General features: G+C 44.1%; 1 protein-coding gene across 2 annotated transcripts in view; it reads right to left on the bottom strand.

The window, feature by feature from the left end:
• Positions 1 to 1,594: 1,594 nt before the first annotated feature.
• TBP (TATA-box binding protein) overlaps positions 1,595 to 12,538 on the bottom strand; it is a 116,965-nt gene continuing 106,021 nt past the window's right edge. The window contains exons 8-9 of one of the 2 annotated variants that reach the window (XM_073545106.1): positions 10,179 to 10,293; positions 1,595 to 2,253 (exon numbers count right to left, since the gene is read on the bottom strand). In XM_073545106.1, the coding sequence (XP_073401207.1) occupies positions 2,247 to 2,253; positions 10,179 to 10,293 (122 nt within the window). In that variant the 3' untranslated portion in view covers positions 1,595 to 2,246. The remainder of the gene's footprint in view (positions 2,254 to 10,178; positions 10,294 to 12,538) is intronic. The other variant, XM_073545107.1, reaches the window with a different exon arrangement.

Here is a 12,538-nt window from a genome sequence, read left to right as displayed (position 1 = left end):
AATGATGGGGAGAAGGGGGTGATGGAGCACTTATTCAAAACCTATGGTGAGTTGAGTCACATTATAAATGTTATTTAATTATAAGTATGCACTGCTACACTACAACCGTGTCCATAGCCCCACCCCCTTATGACCAAAGCCCCGCCCCTGCCACACCTCCATCCCCGCCCTGCCGGGCCATGGAAGAATGGTCTTGCTTGAAACCGGTCCCCGGTGCAAAAAAGGTTGGGGACCACTGATCTAGAGCACCACTTGCCAAGCACATTAATTTTTTCCCCAACTTCTATACTGCACCCGATGAAGAATAAAAGGCAACAGTGTCGCTCAGTACAGTAACAGGACCCCCCACCCGTTTAAAACAGTATCCTCCAAAAATAAAATACATCACTGCAGTTATAATATCCCTTAATTAGCCCCTACAGAAATATTCCCCATCCTGCCACCCTTTAGTCTCATTCCTGGCTCCAGCTATGTTCTCCCATCCTGTCCCCAATGAGCTCCTATATATTCTCCTATCCTGCCCCATATTAGCTCCCATATGTTCTTCCATCCTGCCCCCATAGGAGCTCCAATATGTTCTCCCATCCTACCCCATATGAGCCCTCATCCATTCTCCCATCTTGCCCAACAAGCTCCCATATGCTCGCCCATCCTGCTCCCATATGAGCCCTCATCCATTCTCCCATCTTGCCCAACGAGCTCCCATATGCTCGCCCATCCTGCTCCCATATCTTCTCCCATACTGTGGCTTTTAATAAAAAAAAAAAAAAAAAAAAAAAAAGATAAAAAAAAAAAAATTCTGCTTACCTGGCTGCGGCACCCTCTTCATTTACTTGAGGTGCAGACGCACCAGCACATGACAGTGACATCATACGCCAGCGACATGCACGCTGACGTCAGCTGATTGACTGGCAGCTAGTAACTACTGCTGTGCAGGAAACCTGATTGCGGTACCACTTTTTGACAGTTCGGGCAACAGCCTGCTATTTCTTTTACAAGCAGTGTCATACTGAACTGGTGAGAGCCCCCTGAATCCCACCACTACAGCTAGTGTCTTTTATATAACATTCTCAACTGTGTCTTACCTCTCTGTTGTGTTTTCTGTCTCTCTCTCCTCACTTTTTCCATCTTTTCTTTCTCCCTCTCTTATTTTTCTTTCCTTCTGCCTCTTTCTCCCTGGTTGTCTGTGGCTCCACTCCCTCCGTTTAGTCCCGCCCCACCATGGTTCTCCAGAATCTGATAGCTGTGACGCTGCTGGAGGGGAGGGATCGGACGCTCAGGTCCTGGCTGTGCTGCTGACTGCAGGTGCAGGGGGGTAAGTATTGTCAAAGTGCATCCCGCTACACTCCAGCTGGCAACTCCCTGCATGGCCACGCACACCACCCGTGCTCTGCTCCTCACTATGCAGAGTGTAAAGGAGCAGAGAACTAGTACACGAGGCTGCGCTGATACCTGGCATTCCAGCACGCCGGCTTAGTGCCAGTAAGGGCAGTAAAGCCCTGATGGTGGCCCTCAGTACATTTACCTTTGCTTAGGATATGCCAACAGTGTTTCTCTGCAAAAGAGAAAATATATTCCGATTTATGCAAGAACATTCAGAGAATGGTCATGTTTTATTTTCCCCAGCTAAACACTGAAATTTAGGAATGTTTCTGGCACAAGAATAAAAACTGTATTGGAGCAATTTACATACAATGGCGTAAAAGGGATTTACTGAATTAAAAGAATGACATTAAAATGAACAATGAAATACTGCACTCTGCAGACTAAGAATACCAATAAAAATGCATACGGAGAATAATATTTTGTGGCATGTTTGATATTTACAAAAGCTGAGCTCCTGCCAAGAGATTCAAGATAAAATATATATATAAAAAAAACAAAAAAAACCCAAAAAAACATTACTCTAAAAATACTTGGTTTCTGTAAATTATACATTGTGGTCAAATTAAGTAAAATACATTAGCAGGCATTCCTTAAATAATTAAAACAAGTGACATCTGCATTCTGTTAACCATTTGGCAAGTAAAATGTGAAACAGACTGGCAGGAACATAGAGGTCAGTGAAACACCATATGTAACTAGAGTCCATCTCTTATAATGGTATGCCAAGCCAGGTAAAAAGGCTTCAGTATTGAAAAACACATACAAATAGTTAAAACTGTAGAAGCGGTTATGTTGTCTTTCTGAAGCCTTTAAGGATGGGATATATGTTTTCAAAAGCTTCATAGATCTCTCCTCGAACTTTAGCACCTAAAAAAGAAAAACATTTTAGAAAGACTATCATATGATTGAGAAAGGAGGAAAAAAACAAAAGAAAAAAAAACAAACACAAAATACCCAGCACTACTTACCAATGCTGGACTCGTCTTCTTTTGTCTGTAGCAGTTATGTCATTCTGAGTGTTGCAGCTAATCGCTGAGCGATGGGCTACAGTGCTTTCATCATTTAGGTGACATCACCGCTACAGACAAACATTAGTATTCAGTCTGGATTTTTTTTTTTTTTTTTTTATAATCAACATAGCATATGGCATAACATTTTCTGAAAGTGGACTAGCCTTTTAAGGCTATGTGCACACGGTGCGGATTCTGCTGTGGAATTTTCCGCGCAGATTTTGCTAAATCTGCAGGTAAAATGCCCTGCGTTTTACCTGCAGTTTTAGCGCGGATTTCCCCTGCAGTTTCCACCTGCAGATTCCTATAAGGGTATGTGCACACATAGTTTTTTGTCTCTGCGGATTTTGTAGAGAAAACCGCAGGTAAATCCGCAGGACAAAGACCTGCGGTTTATCTGCGGTTTTACACCTCATAATGGATGAGATGTAAAACTGCAGCGTTTCTGCACTAAACAATTAACATGCTGCGTTTTGAAAACCGCAGCAAAACCGCGTGGAAAAAAACGCAGCATGTGCACAGCTTTTTTTTATTTCCATAGGAAATAAAGGTACTGTACAACGCAGCAGAATCTGCTGCGTTTCTGCAGAGCCAAAAACGCTGCGGAAACGCAGCAGAAACCACAAAGTGTGCACATACCCTAATGGAGCAGGTGGAAAACTGCAGCAAAACCGCACAAAAGAAGAGACATGCTGCTTCTTTTATTCTGCACCAAATCTGCGCAGAAAAATCTGCAGCATGTGCACAGCCTTTTTAGTTTTACATAGCCTTAAATGGTACTGTACATCACGTGCAGTTCTGCAGGGCCAAATCTGCTGCAGAAAAGCTTAATGTCATAGAATACATTTAAAAACTAAACAAAAGATCATTGAGCTTGTGAAAAGTTGGCAACATGCAGACGACCCATCTCACAGGAATCACAAGATTTGATTTTTTTTTTTTTTTTATAATGCGGCATATAAAAAAAAACCCCCCAAAAAAAACTACAATTGTGTATTAAATAGTAGCTAAAAAAAAACAAAACATGCATTTCAGACATGCAATCCATTCTTACTTCTATTGAACAAATCACTACTGAGTGTTTAAAATACGAATCACTCCACATAATTGGTAGCCAAGATTAAAATCCTTAATTCCTGAAGATTACATAAATTAAAAATTACAAGAGTCCACTTTAATAACAAATGATATTAAGGCCTCACAGCACAAAAGGTTTTGAAAGCTTCATTCTAATAAAATATGAAAGAATTAAAGCACATCTCCAGTGATTTTATTGCAGCCCTGGAGTGGTGCTACTAATTAGGTGTGACCATATGTTCTGTTTATACCCTATGTCCTACCACTATTACATTTGTATATCTGACCATTATACATTGTGGTAGAGCGCCTCACTCGGATGAAAACAAGAGGCATAACTGGAACACTGTCTCTAAGAAAATGCTTGGTTTATTGTAGCAGCATAAACCAAGCTGGAAAGTAAACACAGCAAAACAAAGAAACAAAAAGAAACAGTCCTGTTCCTAGGGGGTTCAGCCTGCTAAGAGACAGCAATGCCCACGGTTCAGATAGGACTCAAGGAAGTTTTGTGCTCTACCAGGTGCTGCTGATAAGTCTTTGCCTTTGTAATTTTTTTTGTTTCTATGGTAACAATTGTTAAATCACATGAAAGCCTTGTGTGTCTAATATATCTTTTCAAAATTGTGTTTTTAGCTTATGGCAACAGTGTTCTACACACGCGGGAAAACAAAATGGCGAAGTCTAATGCGATATTCACAGCAAATGAGAGCAGAGGAGTGATAAAATTCTTGTTTCTGCACGGAAAGTCTGCGAAGGATATTCATCGTGATATGTTGCAGACATTGGAGGAACAACGCCCTTCAGTGTTTGAGTGTTTTGGGACTCAATGAGTACACTTCTGATTGCAATCGGGTAGGTCCTTTTCCTTTATCCGTTTACCTTCCCTTTTCCCCTCTCACATGTGACAAACATAGCAAATGATTTTATTATAAATGATTTTCATTGTAAAAATGTTAATGTAAAAATGTTAAATATGAATATAAAAAAACGTTGAAATGTGTTTAATGAGGAATCTTAACATTATATACATTACCCTGAATTGAGCAATCCCTGATTGGGTATTGATTCTTTCTGCACTCCCTCCACCCCTTTTTTGGAGGGAATCCACTTATGGAGATATAATGTTGGAGAAATCTCCTTAAAGATGTTGTCATGTTATGATTTATTATATTGTCAGATGTACACAATTTCTGGTTTAACTTATATACTTATCTTTATTCTAGTACACTGTTGAAGGTTGATACATGACTGAAACATCTGCACTGCATGTACTATGTGTTGGACTGCAATAAAAATCACTTCTAATTCATCCATTGAGTGCCAAGTTTCATTAACTTTATATTCCTGTTTGGGACCCTACATGAGCACCAACGGTTGTGCCATCTATAATAATAATTGCCCTAAGCAGCTTCTGGTTGTAACAACTTCCGTCCAGTTGTAACCGGTGACGTCACCGCACACCGCTTTCCATGTTAACCCTCAACACACACTCCTCACACCTTTCACCATCTCCACTCACGTCCACTCTTTCACTCCACATACGACCCTTTCTCTCACTCCGTCTCTCATACTCACGCCGTCATCGCCGCTGATCCACAATCCCCGACATCATCTTCCGCCGGCGCCATCCTGGATCCAGACGTCCTCCACGCCGGCGACATGTTCTTGCGGCGACGCCATTTTGGATCGGCGAAATCCCGCGATAGTCAAGATGGCGTCGCCGCAAGAACATGTCGCCGGCGTGGAGGACGTCGGGATCCAAAATGGCGTCGGTGAAATATCGCGAGATTTCGCCGACGCCATTTCGGATCCCGATGTCGCCCACGCCGGCGACATGTCCTTGCGGCGACGCCATCTTGACTATCACGGTATTTCACGATACTCAAGATGGCGTCGCCTCAAGAACATGTCGCCGGAGTGGACAACGTCTGGATCCAGGATGGCGCCAGCGCAAGATGATGTCGGGGATCGTGGAGCAGCGGCGATGACGGCGTGAGTATGAGAGACGGAGTGAGAGAAGGGGTTGTATGTGGAGTGAAGGAGTGAGTGGAGATGGTGAAAGGTGAGACGAGTGTGTGTGTTGAGGGTTAACATGGCAAGAGGTGTGATGCTATCGTATCCTCCTCATGCGATAGCATCGGGCCATAATCTAGTGTTATATATTTATATAGAAATACTATACGTCCTAGCTGTACTTCTGAGATCCTCAGACCAAGACAAGCGCCTGTCTGGGTCTCGAGTAATCACATGCATGGGAAGGGAGATGTACTGTGAAGTAAATAATTATTTGATCCCTTACTGATTTTGTAAGTTTGCCCACTGAGAAAGACATGAACAGTCTAATTTTAAGGCTATGTGCCCACGTAGCGTTTTAAAACGCTCACTAAAAACCGGACTCCTTCCCAGAAATCGCGCTTTTTTTCCGCGCGATTTCACCGCGATGATCGCGATTTTGCCGCGATTTTCTCAAGCACTTTCCAAGCGATTTGAAGCATCGCTTGGAAAGTGATTGACAGGTTGGTCACACTCGTCAAACATAGTGTTTGATAAGTGTGACCAGCTTTTTCCTATTGAGGCTGCCTATGCGGCATCAATAGTAAAAGATATAATGTTAAAAAAATTTTAAAAAAATCGGGGTATATTTACCTTCCGGCGTCCAGCGCTGCCATCCCGGGCCTCAGCGTTCCCAGTAATGCCTTGCGAGACCTGTGATGACGTAGTCTCGCGTTGCTATAGCGATCTCGCGAGACTAAGTCATCACAGGACCTTGCTGCAAGGCATTACTGGGAACGCTAGGCCGGGAATGCAGCGCGGGACATCGGAAGGTAAATATACCCCAATTTTTTATTTTTTATTCTTTTTTTTACAGGGGTATGGTACCCAGGGCCTGGAGGACAGTCTCCTCTCCTCCACACCGTGGGTACCAACCGCACATGAGACGCTTAACTTCCCGCATGGTGGGCATAGCCACATGCGGGAAGTAAGCGATTCTCATGCATTCCTATGGGTGCGGAATCGCGGCAATTCTTTGCGATTCCGCACAAAAGAATGAGCATGCTGCGATTTTTTCCGCGATGCGATTCCGCCGCGGAAAAAAGCTCAGCATGTGCAGAATGCCATAGGAATGCATGGGGGGGGCGTTCTGCACACGATTTTTAAACGTTTTCGCAGCGTTTTCGCGCCGAAAATCGCGGCAAAAACGCTTAAAAATCGCTACGTGGGCACACTGCCTAAGGGTAGGTTAATTTTAACATTGAGAGATAGAATATCAAAAATAAAATCCAGAATATCACATTTTATAAATTATATAAATTTGCATTTTTCAGTGAGAAATAAGCATTTGATCCCTCTGGCAAACAAGATTAATACTTAGTGACGAAACCCTTGTTGGCAAGCACAGCAGTCAGACGTTTTTTGTAGTTGATGATGAGGTTTGCGCACATGTCAGGAGGAATTTTGGTTAATTTCTTTTTGCAGATCTCTTATTCATTAAGATTTTGAGGCTGTCGCTGTGATCCCCTGCTGTAATGTCAGTATTGTCTTTTGCTTCCTCCCCTGCCCAGGAGCTGTGGTATGCTCTGTACATGGTCAGACAGACAATTGTTAAAATGAACATTCGTTCATGGGAAAACCCCTTTAAATAGAAATTCCTCCTGACATGCTGTGCACTGACTGTTTAGTAATGGGGTACACAGGTCAAACAAGATATGACATGAGAAGAAAAGACAGCAGATGGGGGAGAGAGAAAGCGCACAGGGGGGAGAGAGCACAGGGGGGAGACAGATCAAACGGGACAGCACATGAGGGGAGAACACAGCACAGGAAGGAGAGAGACAGCAGACAAGGGGGATAGCACATGGGGTAGACAGATCAAAGAAGAGAGAACAGATGGGAGAAGTCAGCACATGGAGAAAGAGAAAGTGGATAGGTGGTGGGTGAGCACATGGGGGGGAGGGGAGAGATTCTCAACGCTGCAAAGCATGCCCCCATCGTGAAATTACCGCACTCCCAATGCGATAGCATCAGGCTTCCATCTACAGTAGTGTGTATATATACCGTATATACTCGTGTATAAGCCGAGATTTTCAGCCCATTTTTTGGGCTGAAAGTCCCCCCTCTCGGCTTATACACGAGTCATATACTGGGGGGGGGAAATCGGCGGGGGAGCGGGGGTGTCAGATCATACTCACCCTTCTCTGCAGCTCCCCTGCTTGTTCCATGTTGTCGGTGCTGCTCTCTTCCTGCTTCAGCTGTCAAATGGTACCCGCTCATTAAATATGTGCATATTTAATGAGCGAGTACCACGTGACCGCTGAACCAGGAAGATAGCAGCGCCGACAACATGGAACAAGCTGGGGAGCTGCAGAGACAAGCGCCAGGACCCGGTGAGTATGAACCGGGGGGGGGGGGGCATATTCACCTGTCCCTGCGCTCTACTGTCTTGCGTCCTCTGCAGTGACATTCAGGTCAGAGAGCGCTATCGCTCTCTACCTGCACAGTCACTGCAGAGCGCAACGCTGATGAGCAGGGGGCAGCGACTGAGGTGAGTATAAAGGTTTTTTTTTTTTTTTTAAGGGAGGCAGCAGCAACTTGATGGGGCCACTCACTGTGCATGATAACTGGGGCCACTCACTGTGCAGCATTATCTGGGGCCACACACTGCAGATAACTGAAGCCACTCACTGTGCACCCTCGGCTTATACACGAGTCATTAAGTTTTCCCAGTTTTTTGTGGCAAAATAAGGGGGGGGGGGGGTCGGCTCATACTCGAGTATATACGATATATATATATATATATATATATATATATATATATATATATCTCTATCTATATCTATACACACACAGTGCCTACAAGTAGTATTCAACCCCCTGCAGATTTAGCAGGTTTGATAAGATGCAAATAAGTTAGAGCCTTCAAACTTCACACAAGAGCAGGATTTATTAACAGATGCATAAATCTTACAAACCAAAAAGTTATGTTGCTCAGTTAAATGTTAAAAAATTTTAAACATAAAAGTGTGGGTCAATTATTATTCAACCCCTAGGTTTAATATTTTGTGGAATAACCCTTGTTTGCAATTACAGCTAATAATCGTCTTTTATAAGACCTGATCAGGCCGGCACAGGTCTCTGGAGTTATCTTGGCCCACTCCTCCATGCAGATCTTCTCCAAGATATCTAGGTTCTTTGGGTGTCTCATGTGGACTTTAATCTTGAGCTCCTTCCACAAGTTTTCAATTGGGTTAAGGTCAGGAGACTGACTAGGCCACTCCAACACCTTGATTTTTTGCCTCTTGAACCAGGCCTTGGTTTTCTTGGCTGTGTGCTTTGGGTCGTTGTCTTGTTGGAAGATGAAATGACGACCCATCTTAAGATCCTTGATGGAGGAGCGGAGGTTCTTGGCCAAAATCTCCAGGTAGGCCGTGCTATCCATCTTCCCAAGGATGCGGACCAGATGGCCAGGCCCCTTGGCTGAGAAACAGCCCCACAGCATGATGCTGCCACCACCATGCTTGACTGTAGGGATGGTATTCTTGGGGTCGTATGCAGTGCCATCCAGTCTCCAAACGTCACGTGTGTGGTTGGCACCAAAGATCTCGATCTTGGTCTCATCAGACCAGAGAACCTTGAACCAGTCTGTCTCAGAGTCCTCCAAGTGATCATGAGCAAACTGTAGACGAGCCTTGACATGACGCTTTGAAAGTAAAGGTACCTTACGGGCTCGTCTGGAACGGAGTCCATTGCGGTGTAGATCGTTACTTATGGTATTGACTGAAACCAATGTCCCCACTGCCATGAGATCTTCCCAGAGCTCCTTCCTTGTTGTCCTTGGGTTAGCCTTGACTCTTCGGACAAGCCTGGCCTCGGCACGGGAGGAAACTTTCAAAGGCTGTCCAGGCCGTGGAAGGCTAACAGTAGTTCCATAAGCCTTTCACTTCCGGATGATGCTCCCAACAGTGGAGACAGGTAGGCCCAACTCCTTGGAAAGGGTTTTGCACCCCTTGCCAGCCTTGTGACCCTCCACGATCTTGTCTCTGATGGCCTTGGAATGCTCGTTTGTCTTTCCAATGTTGACCATGTATGAGTGCTGTTCACAAGTTTGGGGAGGGTCTTAAATAGTCAGAAAAGGCTGGAAAAAGATAATTAATCCAAACATGTGAAGCTCATTGTTCTTTGTGCCTGAAATACTTCTTAATACTTTAGGGGAACCAAACAGAATTCTGGTGGTTTGAGGGGTTGAATAATAAATGACCCTCTGAATAAACTTTTCACAACGTAAAAAAAAATTAAACAAAGAAATAACATTCTTTTTTGCTGCAGTGCATTTCACACTTCCAGGCTGATCTACAGTCCAAATGTCACAATGCCAAGTTAATTCCGAATGTGTAAACCTGCTAAATCTTAAGGGGGTTGAATACTACTTGTAGCCACTATATATACATATGCATATATTATATATATATATATATATATATATATATATATATATATATATATACACACACATACATATACACATACTAGATTAAGGCCCGATGCTATCGCATCGAGAGGATAGTGACACACCTCTTGCCATGTTAACCCTCAATACACACACACCTCCTCAACACACACTCCTCTCACCTTTCACCATCTCCACTCACGTCCATTCACTTTCACTCCACATACGACCCTTTCTCTCACTCCGTCTCTCATACTCACACCGTCATAGTCGCTGCTCCACGATCCCCGAAATCATCTTCCGCCGGCGCCATCCTGGATCCCGACATTGTCCACGCCGGCGACATGTTCTTGCGGCCATGCCATCTTGAGTATTCTGAAATCGTGCGAGTGGACATTAGTGGCTCACCATTGTCATTTTGAAACACGACTGCTACTTCACTGACAGTGGGATTATTGTAGCGTCGAGGGTCTTGAGTACGATCTTGTTTAATAGCCATAGTGATGTTTGGCATGACAGTTCCGTTTTGTAGAGATTTAATTTTTTCTTGTTCTCCACATCACGTAACATTTGATAAGCTTCCACAAAAGGATTAATAGTTTGGATTTGAAGGGCAATAATGTTCATCAATGTAGGATGACATTTTTGATTTTCTTTACATCGTAAGCGTTGTTCGTTTGTGGTAGTGGTATCGAGAATGTAAAGTTGGGCAAATGCGCGTTGCTGGTCATCTGAGGGATGTAGTGTTCCAGTTCTATGATAGATCTGGCCATGTATGCGGAAACAGTGTGGGCCATATCCAGGAGGTGGTGAAATATTTGCACCCATGGAGGCAAAAGCAAAGGAACTGTTAATACTTCGAATATTATCCATGAAATTTTTGCTAAATTCACTTTGCCCTTTCAGCAAACGTGTAAAGACATCAGGATATTGTAGTATGGGTACATGGACTTTACCCTTCTGACAGCAGAGCGTAAAGTTGTTATCAGAAGGTATCTCTGCTACAAAATGCAAAGCTTCGCAATGCTCACATACATGGGTCATGTCACCACAGCTGTGTTCGGTAATACTATTTTCATCATTAGTGAAAATGTGAGGTTGTAGTAGAAGTGCATGTCCAACCGATGGGGTGCGCCTAGTTTTGAGACCAACGTATATTTGTCTTGGTTGCACTTTCTGCGGGCTAACAGCAGCTTGTATGTGAAGAAACTGTGCGTTGGTATTGACTAATGGTGGTATTGATAGGGAAGAAACAGATTGCTGATTAGTTATGTCAGTGAATGGCATATAGGATGAAGTGTGGTAGTAACTTGTTCCACATGCTGATGTGGAAGCATCCTGTTGTGAGTCTACTAATAATGATGAGGAAGAAGCCGTCTGTTGTTGGCGGTGATGGCGTGTAGAGGCTTCTTTAGCCAATGTAATATATTTAGAGTTAGGGGATTCGTGTGTGAGACGACGGTGTTTATAAGCCTTAATCTTGTCAAGTCGATGCTGTTTTTCCTCAGGAGTCTCATTAGCACGGCGTTGTTTTTGTCGTAGTGCTAAAGCTGCTTTCCTTTCACTGGCATTGGCATACTGTGCATCGGTATTGAATGGTGGTATTGATAGGGCAGAAACAGATTGCTGATTAGTTATGTCAGTGAACGGCATATGGGATGAAGTGTAGCAGTAAATTGTTCCACATGCTGATGTGGAAGCATCCTGTTTTGAGTCTAATAATAATGATGAGGAAGAGGCCGTCTGTTGTCGGCGGTGACGGCGTGCAGAGGCTTCTTCAGCCAATCTTATGGATTTAGAGTTAGGGGATTCGTGTGTGAGGCGACGGCGTTTATAAGCCTTAATCTTCTCAAGGCGATGATGCTTTTCCTCAGGAGTCTCATTAGCACGGCGTTGTTTTTGTCGTAGTGCTAAAGCTGCTTTCATTTCACTGGCATTGGCATACTTTTTGTTATGACTTATGTTGGCACAGGTAAAGGAGTTATCTGGCAGTGAAGAAGGCGTCCTGGAGTATTGTAGAGTAAACAGATACTAATTGACCCTGTAATTGCCCAGCAGTAGTTATGAAGTGGTAGTGGCAAATTGGCCCTGTAGTTAGACACCGGCAGAGGAGCAAGGCAGCAGTAGTTATGGCGGTAGAGGCAAATTGGCCCTGTAATTAGACACCGGCAGAGGAGCAAGGCAGCAGTAGTTATGGCGGTATAGGCAAATTGGCCCTGTAATTAGACACCGGCAGAGGAGCAAGGTAGCAGTAGTTATGGCGGTAGAGGCAAATTAGCCCTGTAATTAGACACCGGCAGAGGAGCAAGGCAGCAGTAGTTATGGCGGTACAGGCAAATTGGTCCAGTAATTAGACACCGGCAGTAAACAGGCATAGGACCAAGGCAGCAGTAGTTATGGTGGTACAGGCAATGCCAAGCGTCCGCACAGCAAGTCGGCGTGAGGTAAATGACGCAATTTCACGAATGCAAGATGGCGTCGGCGAAATCTCGCGAGATTTCGCCGACGTCGTTAACACCTCTTGCCATGTTAACCCTCAACACACCACACCGCCTCAACACACACTCCTCTCACCTTTCACCTCCACTCACTCTTTCACTCCACATACGTTCCTTTCTCT

This window comes from Dendrobates tinctorius, unplaced genomic scaffold, assembly GCF_039654945.1.
Source record: "Dendrobates tinctorius isolate UK_male_01 unplaced genomic scaffold, ASM3965494v1 ptg000140l, whole genome shotgun sequence".
Lineage (NCBI taxonomy): Eukaryota > Metazoa > Chordata > Amphibia > Anura > Dendrobatidae > Dendrobates > Dendrobates tinctorius.
Note: the sequence above shows the minus strand (reverse complement) of the source record. Positions and strands in the feature narration are given on the sequence as shown.